Below are 15,384 nucleotides of genomic sequence, written 5' to 3' on the forward strand. Positions count from 1 at the left end.
CCATGTCAAGCTGTTGCCTTTAACTAGTAGCCTATGTTGGAACCTGGTATCATTGCTGTCCACAAACGACAAAAAAAAATGGATTTGAATATATCAGCCTATCTAATCGCTGTGTCTGACAAGCCTTTTGAAGTGCAGAGGCAGTTGGCCTATTCCCTTTCCTCCAGCCTATCAGATGACAGTGTTTCTATAAACAGCACTTCACTGACTGCAGTCCCTTCCCACTGGGCACACCACGTCATTTCAACATGGATAATTGGGTCATATTTAGTTGATGTTGATCAATGAGATTACAACCTATTTTTACCCACTTAAAAAGACAGCCAAAAGTTGGTTGAATTTTCAATGTGTTATATCATTATGCTCTCAACCATCTTAAAGCACAACAAAGTTCAAATGGGAATACAATGTCAGATATTTTGTTGATTTATACAAAAGATGCATGTGTTTTCACTGTGTTTCATATAATAGCAGAACCAAATGACCTGGATTGCAGTTGAGATTACATTAACAGTACATGGTGCAAGTGATCAATGCCGTTCAAGATTCTGCACAGGTTATTACAGCATTGCAGGTCTTGGAGATCCTCACAATGACCGTGCTTTATATGATTACACAAGAAGAAATGGATAGTTACAGTAACCTCAATGTGGCCATGGATGTGTTACTCATTTTAAGATTAAATGTTACATTTGAAGTCGGAAGTTTACATGCACCTTAGCAAAATGCATTTAAACTCAGTTTTTCACAATTCCTGACATGTAATCCTAGTAATAATTCCCTGTCTTAGGTAGCATTTGGTAGCATTGCCTTTCAATTGTTTAACTTTTGGGTAGCCTTCCACAAGCTTCCCACAATAAGTTGGGTGAATTTTGGTCCATGACAGAGCTGGTGTAACTGAGTCAGAGTTGTAGGCCTCCTTGCTCACAAGTGCTTTTTCAGTTCTGCCCACAAATGTTAGGTCAGGGCTTTGTGATGGCCACTCCAATACCTTGACTTTGTTGTCCTTAAGCCATTTTGCCACGACTTTGGAAGTATGCTTGGAGTCGTTGTCCATTTGGAAGAGCCATTTGCGACCAAGCTCTAACTCACTGACTGATGTCTTGAGATGTTGCTTCAATATACCTGCGTTTTTTGAGCAGTGGCTTCTTCTTTGCTGAGCGGCCTTTCAGGTTAGGTCGATATAGGACTCGTTTCACTGTGTATATAGATACTTTTCTACCTGTTTCCTCCAGCATCTTCACAAGGTCCTTTGCTGTTCTGTGATTGATTTGCACTTTTCTTACCAAAGTACGTTAATCTGTAGGAGACAGACCGCATCTCCTTCCTGAGCGGTATGACGGCTGCGTGGTCCCATGGTGTTTATACTTGTGTACTATTGTTTGTACAGATGAATGTGGTAACTTCAGGCGTTTGCAAATTGCTCCCAAGGATGAACCAGACTTGTGGAAGTCTACAATTTTTTTCCTGAGGTCTTGGCTGATTTTCTTTTGATTTTCCCATAATGCCAAGCAAAGAGGCACTGAGCTTGAAGGTAGGCCTTGAAATATATCCACAGGTACACCTCCAATTGACTCAGAAGCTTCTAAAGCCATGACATAACTTTCTGGATTTTTCCAAGCTGTTTAAAGGCTCAGTCAACTTAGTGTATGTAGACCTCTGACCCACTGGAATGGTGATACAGTGAATAATAAGTGAAATAATCTGTCTGTAAACAAATGTTGGAAAAATGACTTGTGTCATGCACAAAGTAGATGTCCTAACGACTTGCCAAATCTATAGTTTGTTAACAAGAAATTTGTGGAGTGGTTGAAAAACGAGTTTTAATGACTCCAACCTCTGTACGTAAAACTTCTGACTTCAACTGTACATACCTTTCTAAAATAGTCTTAGGCTATTTATTGTACCAAAGTCATATTGTATTGGTTTTGTTTGTCAACGCTATCAAATATCAACATTTGAGAGAGATTTATCTTCTGCTTGAATTGTTCCATCTGTGCCACTGACTTAGTCTGGCTTGGATTCCAGTTTGTCTACAAATTATTAATTGATATGTTGGATTCACTTCTCAACCAAAAATCGAAGTTTGATTTGATTTAGTCCTACACAATTCAATATCACTAAAGATAATTACAATTTAAATCAACCAGAGCTTGAAACCATAGGCTTATTGTATTGTCTATTTTTAGTTGATTACAGGTATGAATTTAAACACTGGCTGTTGATGACTTTACAAATCCTATAAAGGCCTAAATAGCAGCATTGATGATATATCGGTGATAAAGTATGTTCACATTTGATTTGCTATGTTAAACCAACTATATGGAATTACTTAGAAGGCAACAGGGAATTTATTTAGTGTTGAGAGATCTCCACTTACAAAATCATTCTCACGATAGCACATTGGTAATGGTCAGTGACAGATATAATAGCTAAGCATGGCAGAGCTTGGTTAAAACCCTGGATCGGAGACCAAAGGTTAGCAGTAGTAGATAGACCAATTCTCCAGTATTAGGTGCTGCCCAACCTAAAGCTTTAAAAAAAAAATAATAATAATAACGTTGAAGATGTGATGTTTTTAAAGGTACAAATTCAACATTTTATACAAGTGTTGAAATTTGTTTACCAGGATGACGACACATTTCCTCTTTAAAACAACAGTTGATTACTTTTTTCAAATCCAATGTATTTTCTACATAGATTCCACATCACACTACGATGACAAATTACATTGAAACAACATTGAGTCAACCAGTTTGTGCCCAGTGGGTTGTCCCAGGTGCTACTCTGTCAGTAAGGCTGTTGCATGATACTTCTGGGTCTCTCTCTCTCACACACACACTCTGTCCTTCCTACATCTTACCTCATCAATTCTACTCAGCTTTAATGCTGAGGCCATGATATTTTAGCAGTCCTTATTGGTCCATGACATACCTGTTTTCTTTACCCCTGCTATTGCTTCATTATAGTGTGTGTTGTAGGAACCACATTTCTGCTGAAATCCAAGAACAACTGGATGATATTTGTTGGAGGATTCAAAGTTGAATTGTCACCTAGAGAATGTGCTCTAAAAAAATGTCTCCTTTTCCCCATGTCCCCAGGCTCCCCACTGCAGCCAGAGAATAGATTGTGCCAACAGATGTAGTGCATTGCGCCATTCTCCAGCTGAGATTGATCTGACTGTGTAAGGCACTTGGTTAAGGATATGAGACATCGATGTGTCTGCCAGTGCATAAAGTAGGATTTCAGGGCCACAACTTTCTGATGTCCTATAGCTGGACTGAAGACAATGCGGGGGCATTCCCTCAGTGATGAGTTTTTTTCAGAATCTGAGCTATGATGATGGGGCTTTTAAACTGTCCTCAGATAAAACCACAGCTGACTCTGCATGGTCAGTGGATGTGACTGTAATTAAGAGTAGGGCGTTCAACTATTGACTGCGGGCGATTACAATCTTGGTGAGTAAGGGGTTGATTTTTCCATACTGTACATTGAAGTGATCTGCTTATATGCTCAGCTGCTGTTGGGTAAACATTTTAAGGACAGTCTTTAATTTTATGGACAGTCTTGTGACATGAAATTGAATCTGTCTTAAAGTGAATTAGTCTCAGCTGTTTATAGGCTCCATTCCTGCTCCCTTGTTTTGAAATCTGACATTGTGTTTGGGTCTGAGGAGACTGATTCCCCCTTAGCATAAGCCCATTGAAGTCAAACCATTTACTCATTAACTTCAGCGAAGCCACAAGACCAGCTACAGCAACCGCTTATATAGCTTACTTACCTTCTTGTGTTCTTATTTCAATTACTTTTGGGTTTTTGTTCTACCTTATGTTATTTATGTTACTACATTGATTACTGCATTATTGGGTTTAGAGCTTGAACGAAAGGCATTTGACTGTACTTGAGCACGTGACATTAACTTGAAACTTAAAGATCACCATTTGTAAAGCTTGTTTTCCGAGCTGTCGGGTTAAGCTCTCTGTCTGGAAAGGCAAATCCCGGGGAGGAAAAGCAGACACAGACCTTTACCCTCATTCTTGTCTGGATGGATCGGACACCATCCAGGAGGAGATTGACTGGGGAAGCTGTGGAAATTCACTCCTAACTGTAGCCAAACCACAGAGGAAATAGGGTGGGGGTGGGCACAATACAGTGGGGGTGGGGGTGGGCACAATACAGTGGGGGGGGGTGGGGGGTGGGGGTGGGCACAATACAGTGGGGTTGGGCACAATACAGTGGGGGTGGGCACAATACAGTGGGGGTGGGGGTGGGCACAATACAGTGGGGGTGGGCACAATACAGTGGGGGTGGGCACAATACAGTGGGGGTGGGGGTGGGCACAATACAGTGGGGGTGGGCACAATACAGTGGGGGTGCCATTTGTTAAGCTGTCACTTCTATGAGGCAGTGAGAAAATAACTTACATGGTCTCTACTCTGCTATTTATCTGTTATCAAACTTGATTGACAGAATTTATTACACACAATTTCCAAGTCCAGAACCTCCTAGTGAGGTACAGTAGACATGCTACAGACAGCCTGTCAGTGTTGATACCCAGAGAGAGTGCTAGTAGTGTTATCAGAGGGAAAGAGAAACTGACTGTCTGTCCAAGCGTGAGAGTGTGTAGGTGATGCCTTGAATTTGTTTATTCTTGTTTTTCCTCAGAGGTTCACAACTGTTAGCCCCTAATGACTGACTCAAATTAGCCAAATTAGTTTCTATCCTCTGAATAAGAGGAGGGCCCCAGTCCCCTCTGACCTTGTTATCGCCCCAGCAACTATAAGCTGCATGGTCCTTCACCATCTGTTAGTGCTAAACAGACTACTTTACACCAGTAGCCATTGCGCCGTTAAGACCGCACTGGATCAAGGGATCTGATTGGTCGAGCACTCTTCCTAAAGGGAGGGACAAAGCACCATGAGTGGCAGGAGGTGGAAGATGGAGCTCTATTGGACTTAGGCAGGTCTGGAGGGGGGAGGAGGAGGGAGGCCTAAATCCAGTATGGATGAGCTGGCAAAGCGGACAGCCACTGTGAGTCTAGAGGTGGCAAAGAGGAGAAAGGGAGACGAGGAGAAAGAGGGAGGCAGACTGTGCTGCTGCAACTCGGGGGATCGCAGTTGCTATGTGTACAGTGTGTGTGTGTGGGACTGTGTGTATAGTGTGTGTCTGTAGGATGAACAAAAATGGGGGGGCAGGGAATCCTATTAGTCTGAGTACAGAAAAAGTAGGCCTAAGTACCCTGCTCATCAGGGTGTAAGTGTGTTCCATCATGTGTGTTTTTGATATGAGTGAGTGTGAGAGAAAGTACATGTTGATCCTCAAGTGTTATGAGGTTGTAATCAGTGTGGCTTGTTCAACATGTGGCCGTGCGATATTAATATAAATGTCTATTGGTCTCCTGGTTTTAGAAATACTTTGTTAACGGTTTTCTAATTGACAGATGTATTTTTAAATTGTAAACTTGGTTTCTAGTCTGTGAAAAACAGACATAATTTATTTTTAGGTTTTCCTTTTTAGAAGGGAGTCATTTAAAAACAAATTTAAAAAGTTATTCTTTCTGGTCATCAGGGGAGATGGATATGCGTGATAATTGGGGTTCGAATTGGATGAAAGGAAATGGTTCAGACTTTTTTTTTTAAATTGATGAAATGAAAATGTTAGTACCGTTTCCTGGCTGTAATCATGTCCAGCAGTCTGGTTGTTGTCCTCTGGATTTATTCCACTTCATACGGGCCCAACTAACTTAACTATGTCTGACTCCTGCCAGACGTATCCAATAACGTAAGCACGGGCCCCTGGCCCCTGTCTCAAGTACGGTGAGTTAACCTTGTTGTGTAAATTGATGAAGAAATAACCACACTACAGATTTAGTAGTGGAAGTAGCATTAGTTGTTACATGCATAGGAACAACAAAATGTCTTGGGCCAGCCAGACAGAAGTTATTTGGACTTAACTTTTTCAGGTTGGTGGGCATATGACCCAGTGGTTCTATTAAACAAATAGGTGTCCATTTCAGGTTGTCAGTTACCTTGGCATTCACAGATCGTGTTAACTTGCAATTTGTCCTGTGACTCGACTCTTCATCACCTCTCCATGTGTTCGTTCTGTAGTTCGTTCTATGTTCGTTCACACAACCTGGGGCGGCAGCGTAGCCTAGTGGTTAGAGCGTTGGACTAGCAACCGGAAGGTTGCAAGGTCAAACCCCCGAACTGACAAGGTACAAATCTTTCGTTCTGCCCCTGAACAGGCAGTTAACCCACTGTTCCTAGGCTGTCATTGAAAATAAGATTTTGTTCTTAACTGACTTGCCTACTTAAATAAAGGTAAAATTAAAACCTTACTCACCTTGATTGGCCAGTGTGTAGGGATAGCTGTGGTGACCAACTGTATGTATTTTGTTCTCAAACAGCAATGTTGTACATGGCTCAAAGTGAAACTGCAAAGGGAGGCTCAGGAACCTCAATGGCACAAAATATGAGGATAAATGGTGCTGGGTATTATGATTAGCAAGACAGTCAAATAACTGCAATCAATTCAACAGGTTCAAAATCACCAAATGCACTTATCACAGATGCCTCAGAATACCTCTGAGCATGTGTTTGTATGTTTGTGTCAATGTGCATCTGTGTACAAAAAAATGTGTACACTTGCAGCTAATTTCCTGCAATTTTACACATTTAGCCATGGGGCAAAAATAAAAATGTGCAGTTGTATAGCTAATCTGATGTTATTCTACACATTTTGCCACAAGGCTGAATTTTTTTTTTGCTGTTTTAAATACAATGTCCTGTAATTCTACACACTTTGCATGAGGCAGAGAGGGAAATGCAGTTTTATAGCTCATTTCATGCTATTTTACACATTCTGCCATGAGGCTGAGAGAAAATGTAGCATTTAAAGCTAATTCAAGCTAAAATATAGGTGTGTTGACTGTGATAAAGGCACAGAAAAAAAAATGTTAGGTGCAGTGAAATGTGTCAAATGAAATGGGCAGTGGCATGGTTCATATAGCCATAGAAGCACAGTGACATGCCTCAATGCAGTCATTTGTGGCTTATTGGGGGTGTTGCTTTGTTAGTTATTTTTGGCAACCCATCCTGTGACAGTGAATGTCATGATGGTTAATCTGTTCTGTTATATTTAATCAAATCTGACTAACCCAGTGCACTGCTTGCTATTATATCTGATGGTGTTTGCATGTCTAAGTAAAAATACAAATAATGTCCCATTTGGAACACTGACAAGTGAAGAGCAGCAACAACAACAAAAAATTGCTCAAACTGATTGGGTGAGACTATGCCCCTGGTGTAAGTGTGCAGCTGTGGGTGTGTGAGGCATGTGTGAGACAGACTGCCCCCCCCCCGTACCATGTGGAAAGTCTTGGCACAACCCTGCTTCTTCCCTGGGATCTCAGATAGTTATCACCTGCTGTGTGTGTGCATGCATGTGTGTTTAGGGTCTGAGATGATTTGGATCATTGGCTATTTCAAGGCCTACATAAAGATGGAAGATATACTTTTAGGTCTTGCTGAAATGGGAGACGATTGTTTGTTGATTTCCAGACAAAAAAAGCATGATCTTTTCAAACTAAATGAGACTTATTCATTACTTAGTTGCCTTAGTTACCTTTGTCTGGCCTTGGTAACTACTGTCTTACTGGTATAGTGTCAATGAAGTAGAGGAGGAGAGAGACTTTCTAAGGAACAGCAGTGGGAGAGGTTAAAGGATATTTCTCTCTACCTGCTACACTGATCACGGGTGTCTGAGTGTCTGTACATGTGGTATGTGAGGATCAGACTGACAACTAGGGCCAGGACGATACCAATATTGCGATACATAGTATCGTGGCAAGGAAACAAAACACAAAGCGGATTTGACTTCTTTAGATAAACAGCCCTAATGTTGGAAACAAACATCATTATGTTGTCATCCAGAGTCACATTTGATTTATTTTCCAAACGATAGCGCGCAATATTTGACATACAGCGGGTTTTTAAAGGACCGAAGAGTTTGGTCTGCCAAACATTGTGTCCGGTAGGAACTAATATTAGAGCAGTGTGCTAGCAGTGGCAATGGTTGGGGTCTTCCTGCTCCTCATGATTTGTAGGGTAATGACTATCCTGCCGTGACTAAGGTAGAGACAACAGAGTGAACAAGTTCCTCAGAAGGTGGGCCCATGACCTCTGATAGTGCACAAAGGAAAATATTGAGTGGTTGACCCTGTTGGAGCCACTTTAGAATTTCACCAGATATTATATCTATTTCGATATCAAAATTAGTTGCTTCTCTCTGGTATCTGTGTACTCAAACAAACTGAGGGAATTTTACACTTGCTATTCTAGATTGAGGACGTGGTGAGTGTGAACTTGACAGACTACAGATTTAGATTGTTAACAAAACACTTGGAATGTGGAATGTTTTGGGTAAAAGGAGTCAGCCTGCTGTTCTCGCTTGTTCTGCTTCATTCTGAGCCTTCAAGTTCAAGGATCCTTCACCTGTGAAAATAGCTTTGATTAATCCAACAGAGCTCTAACAGGCCTTTGGCCAATAAGCAATCAGACCCATTAATGGAGTCTATAAAGATACAACCACCCAAGCAAGACCTGTACTGTATCATAACCAACTGTTTACCGTCATCACTTATGATACTATTTTTGGCTATGTCCACATCCACCCCAAAAAATATGACAGTTTACTATAGTACTTACTATAGAATTCTGTAGTGATATTTACAATACTATACTACACACTGTAGTATACCTTCACGTTGACCTTCAAGCTGACTTGTCTAGTTAAATGAAGGTTCAACTTTTTTTTTTAAAATACCTCAATCATGTGTTGTACTTATGTTAATGTTATAGTCTACTGTAAAATACTACAAAAACAAAATCAATACTACAGTAATGTTAGCAAAAACACTACAGTAATAACTATAGTGTTTAAATAGCATGTACTGTACAGTACCCTGCCATTTCCTGTCCCCAAATCCCAATTTGTGACACCCATAAGTCAGAGACCTACATGGCAAGTATAGACCATATATTTGCTATTTTAATAAGATCCCCATTAGCTGTTTTGAAAGCAGCAGCTCCTCTTCCTGGGGTCCATACAGCATGAAACATGACATAATACAGAATGTTAATAGGGAAGGACAGAACTACATAAATTTAAGAAAGGTCTACATATCAATACCAACACACCAACTATCTAGGTCAAGTAGGGGAGAGGCTTTGTGCCGTGAGGTGTTTCTTTATCGGTTTTCTTAAAACCAGGTTTGCTGTTCATTTGAGCAATATGCGATGGAAGGGAGTTCCATGCAATAATGGCTCTATGTAATACTGTACGCTTTCTTGAATTTGTTCTGGATTTGGAGACTGTGAAAAGACCCCTGGTGGCATGTCTGGTGGGGTAAGTGTGTGTGTCGGAGCTGTGTGTAAGTTGACTATGCAAACAATTTGTTATTTTCAGCACACTATTGTTTCTTTAAAAAAATAAGAAGTGATGCAGTCAGTCTCTGCTCAACTCTTAGCCAAGAGAGACTGTCATGCATAGTATTTATATCAGCCCTCTGATTACAATGATGAGCAAGACGTGCCGCTCTGTTCTGGACCAGCTGCAGCTTAACTAGGTCTTTCCTTTCAGCACTTGACCACACGACTGAACAATAATCAAGATTAGACAAAACTAGAGCCTGCAGGACTAGTTTTTTTTTGGAGTATGGGCTATAATATTGTGTTACCTACAAGTTATTAAAAAAAGAGCAGACTCTCTGAACTGTTGATTCAGACCTCAGTCCTACCTACCTACATGTTATGGAAAATTTGCTCTGAGTATTGTTTTTCAGTAGATTTCTTTAATATTACAGTACAGTCCCATAGTATACTATAGTGTTTTGTGAGTAGGCCTAAATGTATAGGTTTTACATTTAAGATGCACAAGTTCACAACCTTGAACCTCAGTCAGAATGACTGGTAGTAAAGCTATTATCGATATCTGTTTCGCTTAGTCACCCACCCAGGGGGTCAGGGGAACGCATCCCTAGACTGTGATGTCATGGCGTGACTGGTAGACAATGGCATGACAGCATCACCTCAGGTTACAAAGATGGATTCTGAATTATGTAACAGTCTTTGATATAATTTTGTGTAAGTTTGTTTTATTGTCCTTTTTAAAAGAACATGTTCCCATTGTGTCCTTTCTCTCTTTCTCTTTGACAGCCTGAAAAGAAGATGAGCAGAGTAGCATGGCGACGAGACCTGTCAATCATCTTCCAGCTTACTGACCCTCACCAAATGAACCCATTTTTTTGATTCATTTTGGGTTAGAAAGGAAGCTTAGGAGACGAACAACAAGAAAGAGACAGAGCCCTGCACTGAGGCCAGTGTGGGGACCATGTCTCAGTCTGGCAAGATCCTGCACCTGTATGTGGAGGTGAGGTCTGTCCCGGAGGAAGAAGGGAAGGAGTTGGGGGGTGGTGTGGAGGGGATTCACCCACTAGTGCTCCAAGAGCCGGACATCCTACCTCAGTCCCAGCGCACCCCCAGCCACTCCACCTGTACCTGCACCTCCACCCCCAGCCCAACCTCCATGTCCCCTGGAGTGGTGCATAATGTTGGGGGCAGCACTCCCAGCCTTACCCCCTCCAAGTCCTCCTCGAGACACTCTGTCAGTTTCCAGCTGGACCTACCGGACAACTCGGGACCGCCCATCCACCACAGGCAGAGTCTGCCTTACGAGGGGACTGGTCAACTGCTCTCCACTCTCCAGCCTGCACCCAATGGGCCGCAGCATGGAACTCTGGTGCGCCCCCGCTCCTCAGACATTGAGCACTACCAAGGGAGGGTGCCAATATCCCCTGCCTGCTCTGGGATAATAACTGCCCCCTCCACTCCAACCAGTGGGTGCAGGTTCTACGATAGCTCTGGTGTGGGGGATGAGGGCAAACGCTCTGTGGTCAGCTTTAGCTACATAGAGAAAGCCAGCATTAAGTCTGTGGACAGCCCCTGCAGTGCTTTGTGCCAAAGTATACCTGAGAACAACTTCAGTAGAGGAATGGAGGAGGGGTATCTGCCTGCCCGCCTCAGGAAGAGGCTTAGTGACCCTGTGTGGTCAGACAGCTGGAAGCCCTCCGGTAGCTCCAGCCCCAAACTGTCCCCCAAGGGCTCCCCCTGTCTCCGTAGGTCCACTCTGGACACTGTAGCCAGAGAAGCCACCTACAGGGCCATGGAGGAATTTGGCTCCCCGGAACTGAGGCGCAGACTGGCAGCCTACAGCCCAGACCAGAGCCCCAGCTTTCCACGGCACTACCAGCAGCAGCTCCGCTGCAAGTCCTGGGTAGGGTCCCCAGTCCTGCCCCAGGGTACCAAAACAATGCCCGTCAATCCACACCTCACAGACCCAGACAGGAACCGCGGTTTAAATGGCCTCCCCAGAAGCCCAGCTTCTGACCAGCTCTTCGTTCAAGACAGGCAGTCCTACTACAAATACACCATGTCCCCCTCCAGTGTTCGCCACCACTATGGTGTCCATAACCACAGGCCAGGCCTGGGGGACGAGAGCCCCAGCTTGTCCTCCAAGTTCCGCCCGCCTTTACCTACAGGGAGGCCCACTGCGATTCAGCATGACATACCAGCAAGCATGTCTACCAGCACCTCGGCCTCTTGCAACCAGAGGACTAGCAGCCAAACCAGCAGCTACACTCCTAGCGATAGCCACTGCTTACCCAACAAAGTTAACTCCAGACCGTCAGATCAGTCAAATGGCAGCAAGCTGGGAGAGGGATTGAACCAGACCAGTGGCAGGAGAAGTATCTCCCAGGCCTCTATCCCTGACAAGGCCCGTAAGCTGGCAGAGGAAGTTACCAAGCTTCCCACCATCCTCATGGACAGGAGGACTCCCTCCCCCACCCCGTTCCAGACTGACTCGGCTAAGTCAGAGAGCCCCAGGCCTGGCTACCTCTCTAGGAAGTCTCAACCCTATACCACCCTCCAGGGCACGGGTTCTCCAGCGCAGCCCCACCCTGAAGCTAACAGTAACACCCATCTCCAGGACCACAGGTGGACAGACAAGGAGTCTCCTAGTGTTGGATGCCACTCCAGAGAGTCCAGACCAGGCCAAGGCTCGGGGCAAGCCTCCCCCCTCCTACAGCAGAAGGGCATCTCCTCCCCTACTATACCAGCTATGCTGCACCCAGTGGTGGCGTCCCAGACCCCTATCATAGACCCTCGGCTGCAGAGAGCTGAGCTGGTGGCGAAAGACAGCCCCACCCTGCACCGCCACCAACCCCCACAGTACATGGGAGACCGGGGCTCCCCTGGCCTGTATAGGAGACAGTGCGACACCCTCTTTGACAGAGGGGATCCAAGGGACAGCCCGGAGAGCAGCAGGCGCCTGGTTATAGGCCTTGACATGGAGACACCAGACAGCTGGACCTCCAGGATGCAGCAGTGGAGGGAGAACGTGTCCGTCACGGACCAAGACGAGTCCAATAGGGAGGATCAGACTGCTGATGGTGATGGATTGTGTGTGGTGACCAAGGAAGAGCTGATGCAACAGGGGAGGGATGAAGCAGCTGTGTTGGGGGATAAACATGGGGTAAACAGGGGGGAGACCCAGGACCATAGCGGATTGCTGGGGTCTTCCCAAAGCTCCAGTGGAGTGACAGGCAGTCTAGAGGAAAACAGTCAGCCAGAGAGGGACTGTCTCTCTCCAGAGACATCCAGCCAGTCCAGCCAGAAGAGCAATGACACTGAAGACACTGCTTCTGGGATGCAGGTGGGGGAGTGAGAGATTGTAAGAAAGACTGTTTACAAGTGTACATTGTACTTTATCACCTACTCAACCATTCTCCCTGTCTTTCATCTGTTGTAGTCAGACAGCCACTACTCTGTGCTGGGCCCGTCCTTGCACTCCCAGAGGATTGCCCATGCCAAATGGGAGTTCCTGTTCGGACAGCCCACGGAGGACTGCCACGATTCTAAAGGTGGGCGGTCCTGTCCTGAAAGAGCTCTAATCACTGTCTTACTCCTCCTCCTCTAGTTTAGACTTCCTAGTTCGTCAGCCCCTCCTTGTGAACAAGCAGCTAGCTGCACAATATTCCTGTAATCCAATTAGCTTTGGCTAGATTTGGCTATAGAGCCATCATGGCCTGGCATTAGCGCTGTCCTTTTTAAACTCTGACTGACTCGCTTCCTTCTCTTGCAACACAAACATTTTCTTTGTTTACCCAAAAGGTTACAGCACTATATTGATCGTTTAGAGCAGGGGTAGGCAAATAGGTTTAGGGCTAGAACATAATTATATTAATAATTATATTAATTTGTACACTGCAAATTGACCACAACTGAGACCAAAAAGAGATATAGTGTTTTCAAATACAATCATTACATACCTGGATTATATTGACACGGTCACATATAATTTTTTACATTTGTGGTAATACTTAGGAACTGATTTCCTAAATTAAACTTGACCAAAAATGAAAATCATTAAAACATTTACATTTTTTACTAAAAACTTTGGGGGGGAACCAAATGATCACTCGCTGGACGGTTTTAGCCCCTCAGGCTGCCTGTTGCCGACCCCTGGTTCAGTCTACACGTCTCCGCATCACACGTCTTTCATTTAATGTGTACTTTCCTGTTAATTAAATTTAGACCTTAGGGAATCTATCCCCTTGTGTTTAATTTGTTTTCTTTATCCCTTCATCTCTCACTCATCTTCTACCATTCACTATTGAATTACAGTACTCATCACAGACTGTGTTATAGGCCTCAAAACAGTGAATGTCTTCACAATGTACTGTTATAATAACAATCTATACATTTAGAACAAGTCATTTTATTACATTTCCATGGTCTTTAGAACAGGTAATTTTACTTAGTGGGACAAAAATGTTGAGCGCTCTATTTTAGCAAACCTAACGCAATGATAAATCTTAGTGGTGGCGGTAGCATTCTAGTTTTGGGGGTGTCAAATCTTTTAGCTATTTTCACAACCGGAATTATGGGCGCAGTAACTGGCAGTGGCGCGAAAGGGCTGGGTTTTGATGAATAAACAAGTTCTGTGTGTGTCGAGGCTTGGCCCTTCATTAGCCAATCATGATGTGCTCCATGGCTAAATATGTGATTGCTTCAAGTTGTATATTTTTGGTTTCTTATCTATTGCGTTGTCATCTACTCCATTATAGCCTAGTTCATTAAATAGCCTGAACCATATTTGCTAAATATGTTGAACATGTTTGCAACCCATGTTGTTCTAGATTAATTGCTTCAATATGGAAATGCATTGCTAAACACAGGCTATAGCATTAATACTAATATAGGGGCTAGGCCTACTGTAAAATGCAGAATGGACATGCCAAGCGTAGTCTATAATCAAGATTGAATTCGCTAGGCTAACGAAGCAACAATTTTGTTTTAAATAGGCAATGTCTAAATGCAGTTACAAGCACCATAATTGCTCCCCGTCGGTTTATAATACAGACAAGGCAACTTAGACTATGTAGAGTTTTACGCACATCCAAACTTTTGACAGGAGCTGGATAAAGATCCAATATAAAGAGAAAGGAGGCATGTCCACTCACCGTTATACAGCTCGCAAATGTCATGTTTTATAAACATCATGGAACCATCTGACAGATCATATTTGCACTTCTCCAGAAATAGCAGGAGAAATCACAATACATTCAAGCCATGTACGTTCTCACCATAAACCCAGAGACGGTGAATCTTTCGAAGAAGTTTGTTTTTCGTTTCAATGGATTAAAAAATGTTTTTTTAATTTTTTTAAACAAACAACATTTTACTTGAAAAAGTGAAATACAGGCATGTGAATAATAATATTTCAAAGCAAGTCTCAGTAGACCATTTAAAATCTCTTTATTCATGGGCTACTTTTGGCTAATGAACAGTATTCAAAGATGCACCTATGAGATGCTGCTAAACCAGCCTTGATTAAGGGGAGGGTAGGCTATGCTTGGTTTTTAATCGAAATGGGGGGGGGGGGTCATACGGTTTCGAAATATGAGATTCACTGGCACAAAAGGCATATCTCTCCTTCCATGGGTACTGTGCGTCAAGGCTGGATAGGCTGTTCTTCCTCTCCAAAGCCAAGCCATTATCAGCTGCGTTACCGCTAAGACCTGCTTTTTGTGGGTCTTAAAACTGCCCATTAGTGCTGCATGAAATTGTCACTTTTGCGCCTGTTAAGGACACACCTCAAATATTGCCACCCCTCCCACCTCGGCGCAAGTGAGCTGATGTTAAAACAGGTAAATTGCCAAACCTGGCGTTGTGGCTGGAAGCTGCAGTTTTTCCATGACAAAATTGCAAACTAACGTGCATAGAGTAGTCAGTCCTCTCAATACAATGTACCATCATAATG

General features: G+C 43.4%; 1 protein-coding gene across 1 annotated transcript in view; it reads left to right on the forward strand.

Moving 5' to 3' along the window:
- psda (pleckstrin and Sec7 domain containing a) overlaps nt 1-15,384 on the forward strand; it is a 44,125-nt gene that overhangs the window by 790 nt on the left and 27,951 nt on the right. The window contains exons 2-3 of the mRNA XM_024424614.2: nt 10,218-12,774; nt 12,871-12,982. Coding sequence (XP_024280382.1) covers nt 10,393-12,774; nt 12,871-12,982 — 2,494 coding nt within the window. The 5' untranslated portion in view covers nt 10,218-10,392. The remainder of the gene's footprint in view (nt 1-10,217; nt 12,775-12,870; nt 12,983-15,384) is intronic.

The sequence above is a fragment of the Oncorhynchus tshawytscha genome, linkage group LG06, assembly GCF_018296145.1.
Source record: "Oncorhynchus tshawytscha isolate Ot180627B linkage group LG06, Otsh_v2.0, whole genome shotgun sequence".
NCBI classification, from domain to species: domain Eukaryota; kingdom Metazoa; phylum Chordata; class Actinopteri; order Salmoniformes; family Salmonidae; genus Oncorhynchus; species Oncorhynchus tshawytscha.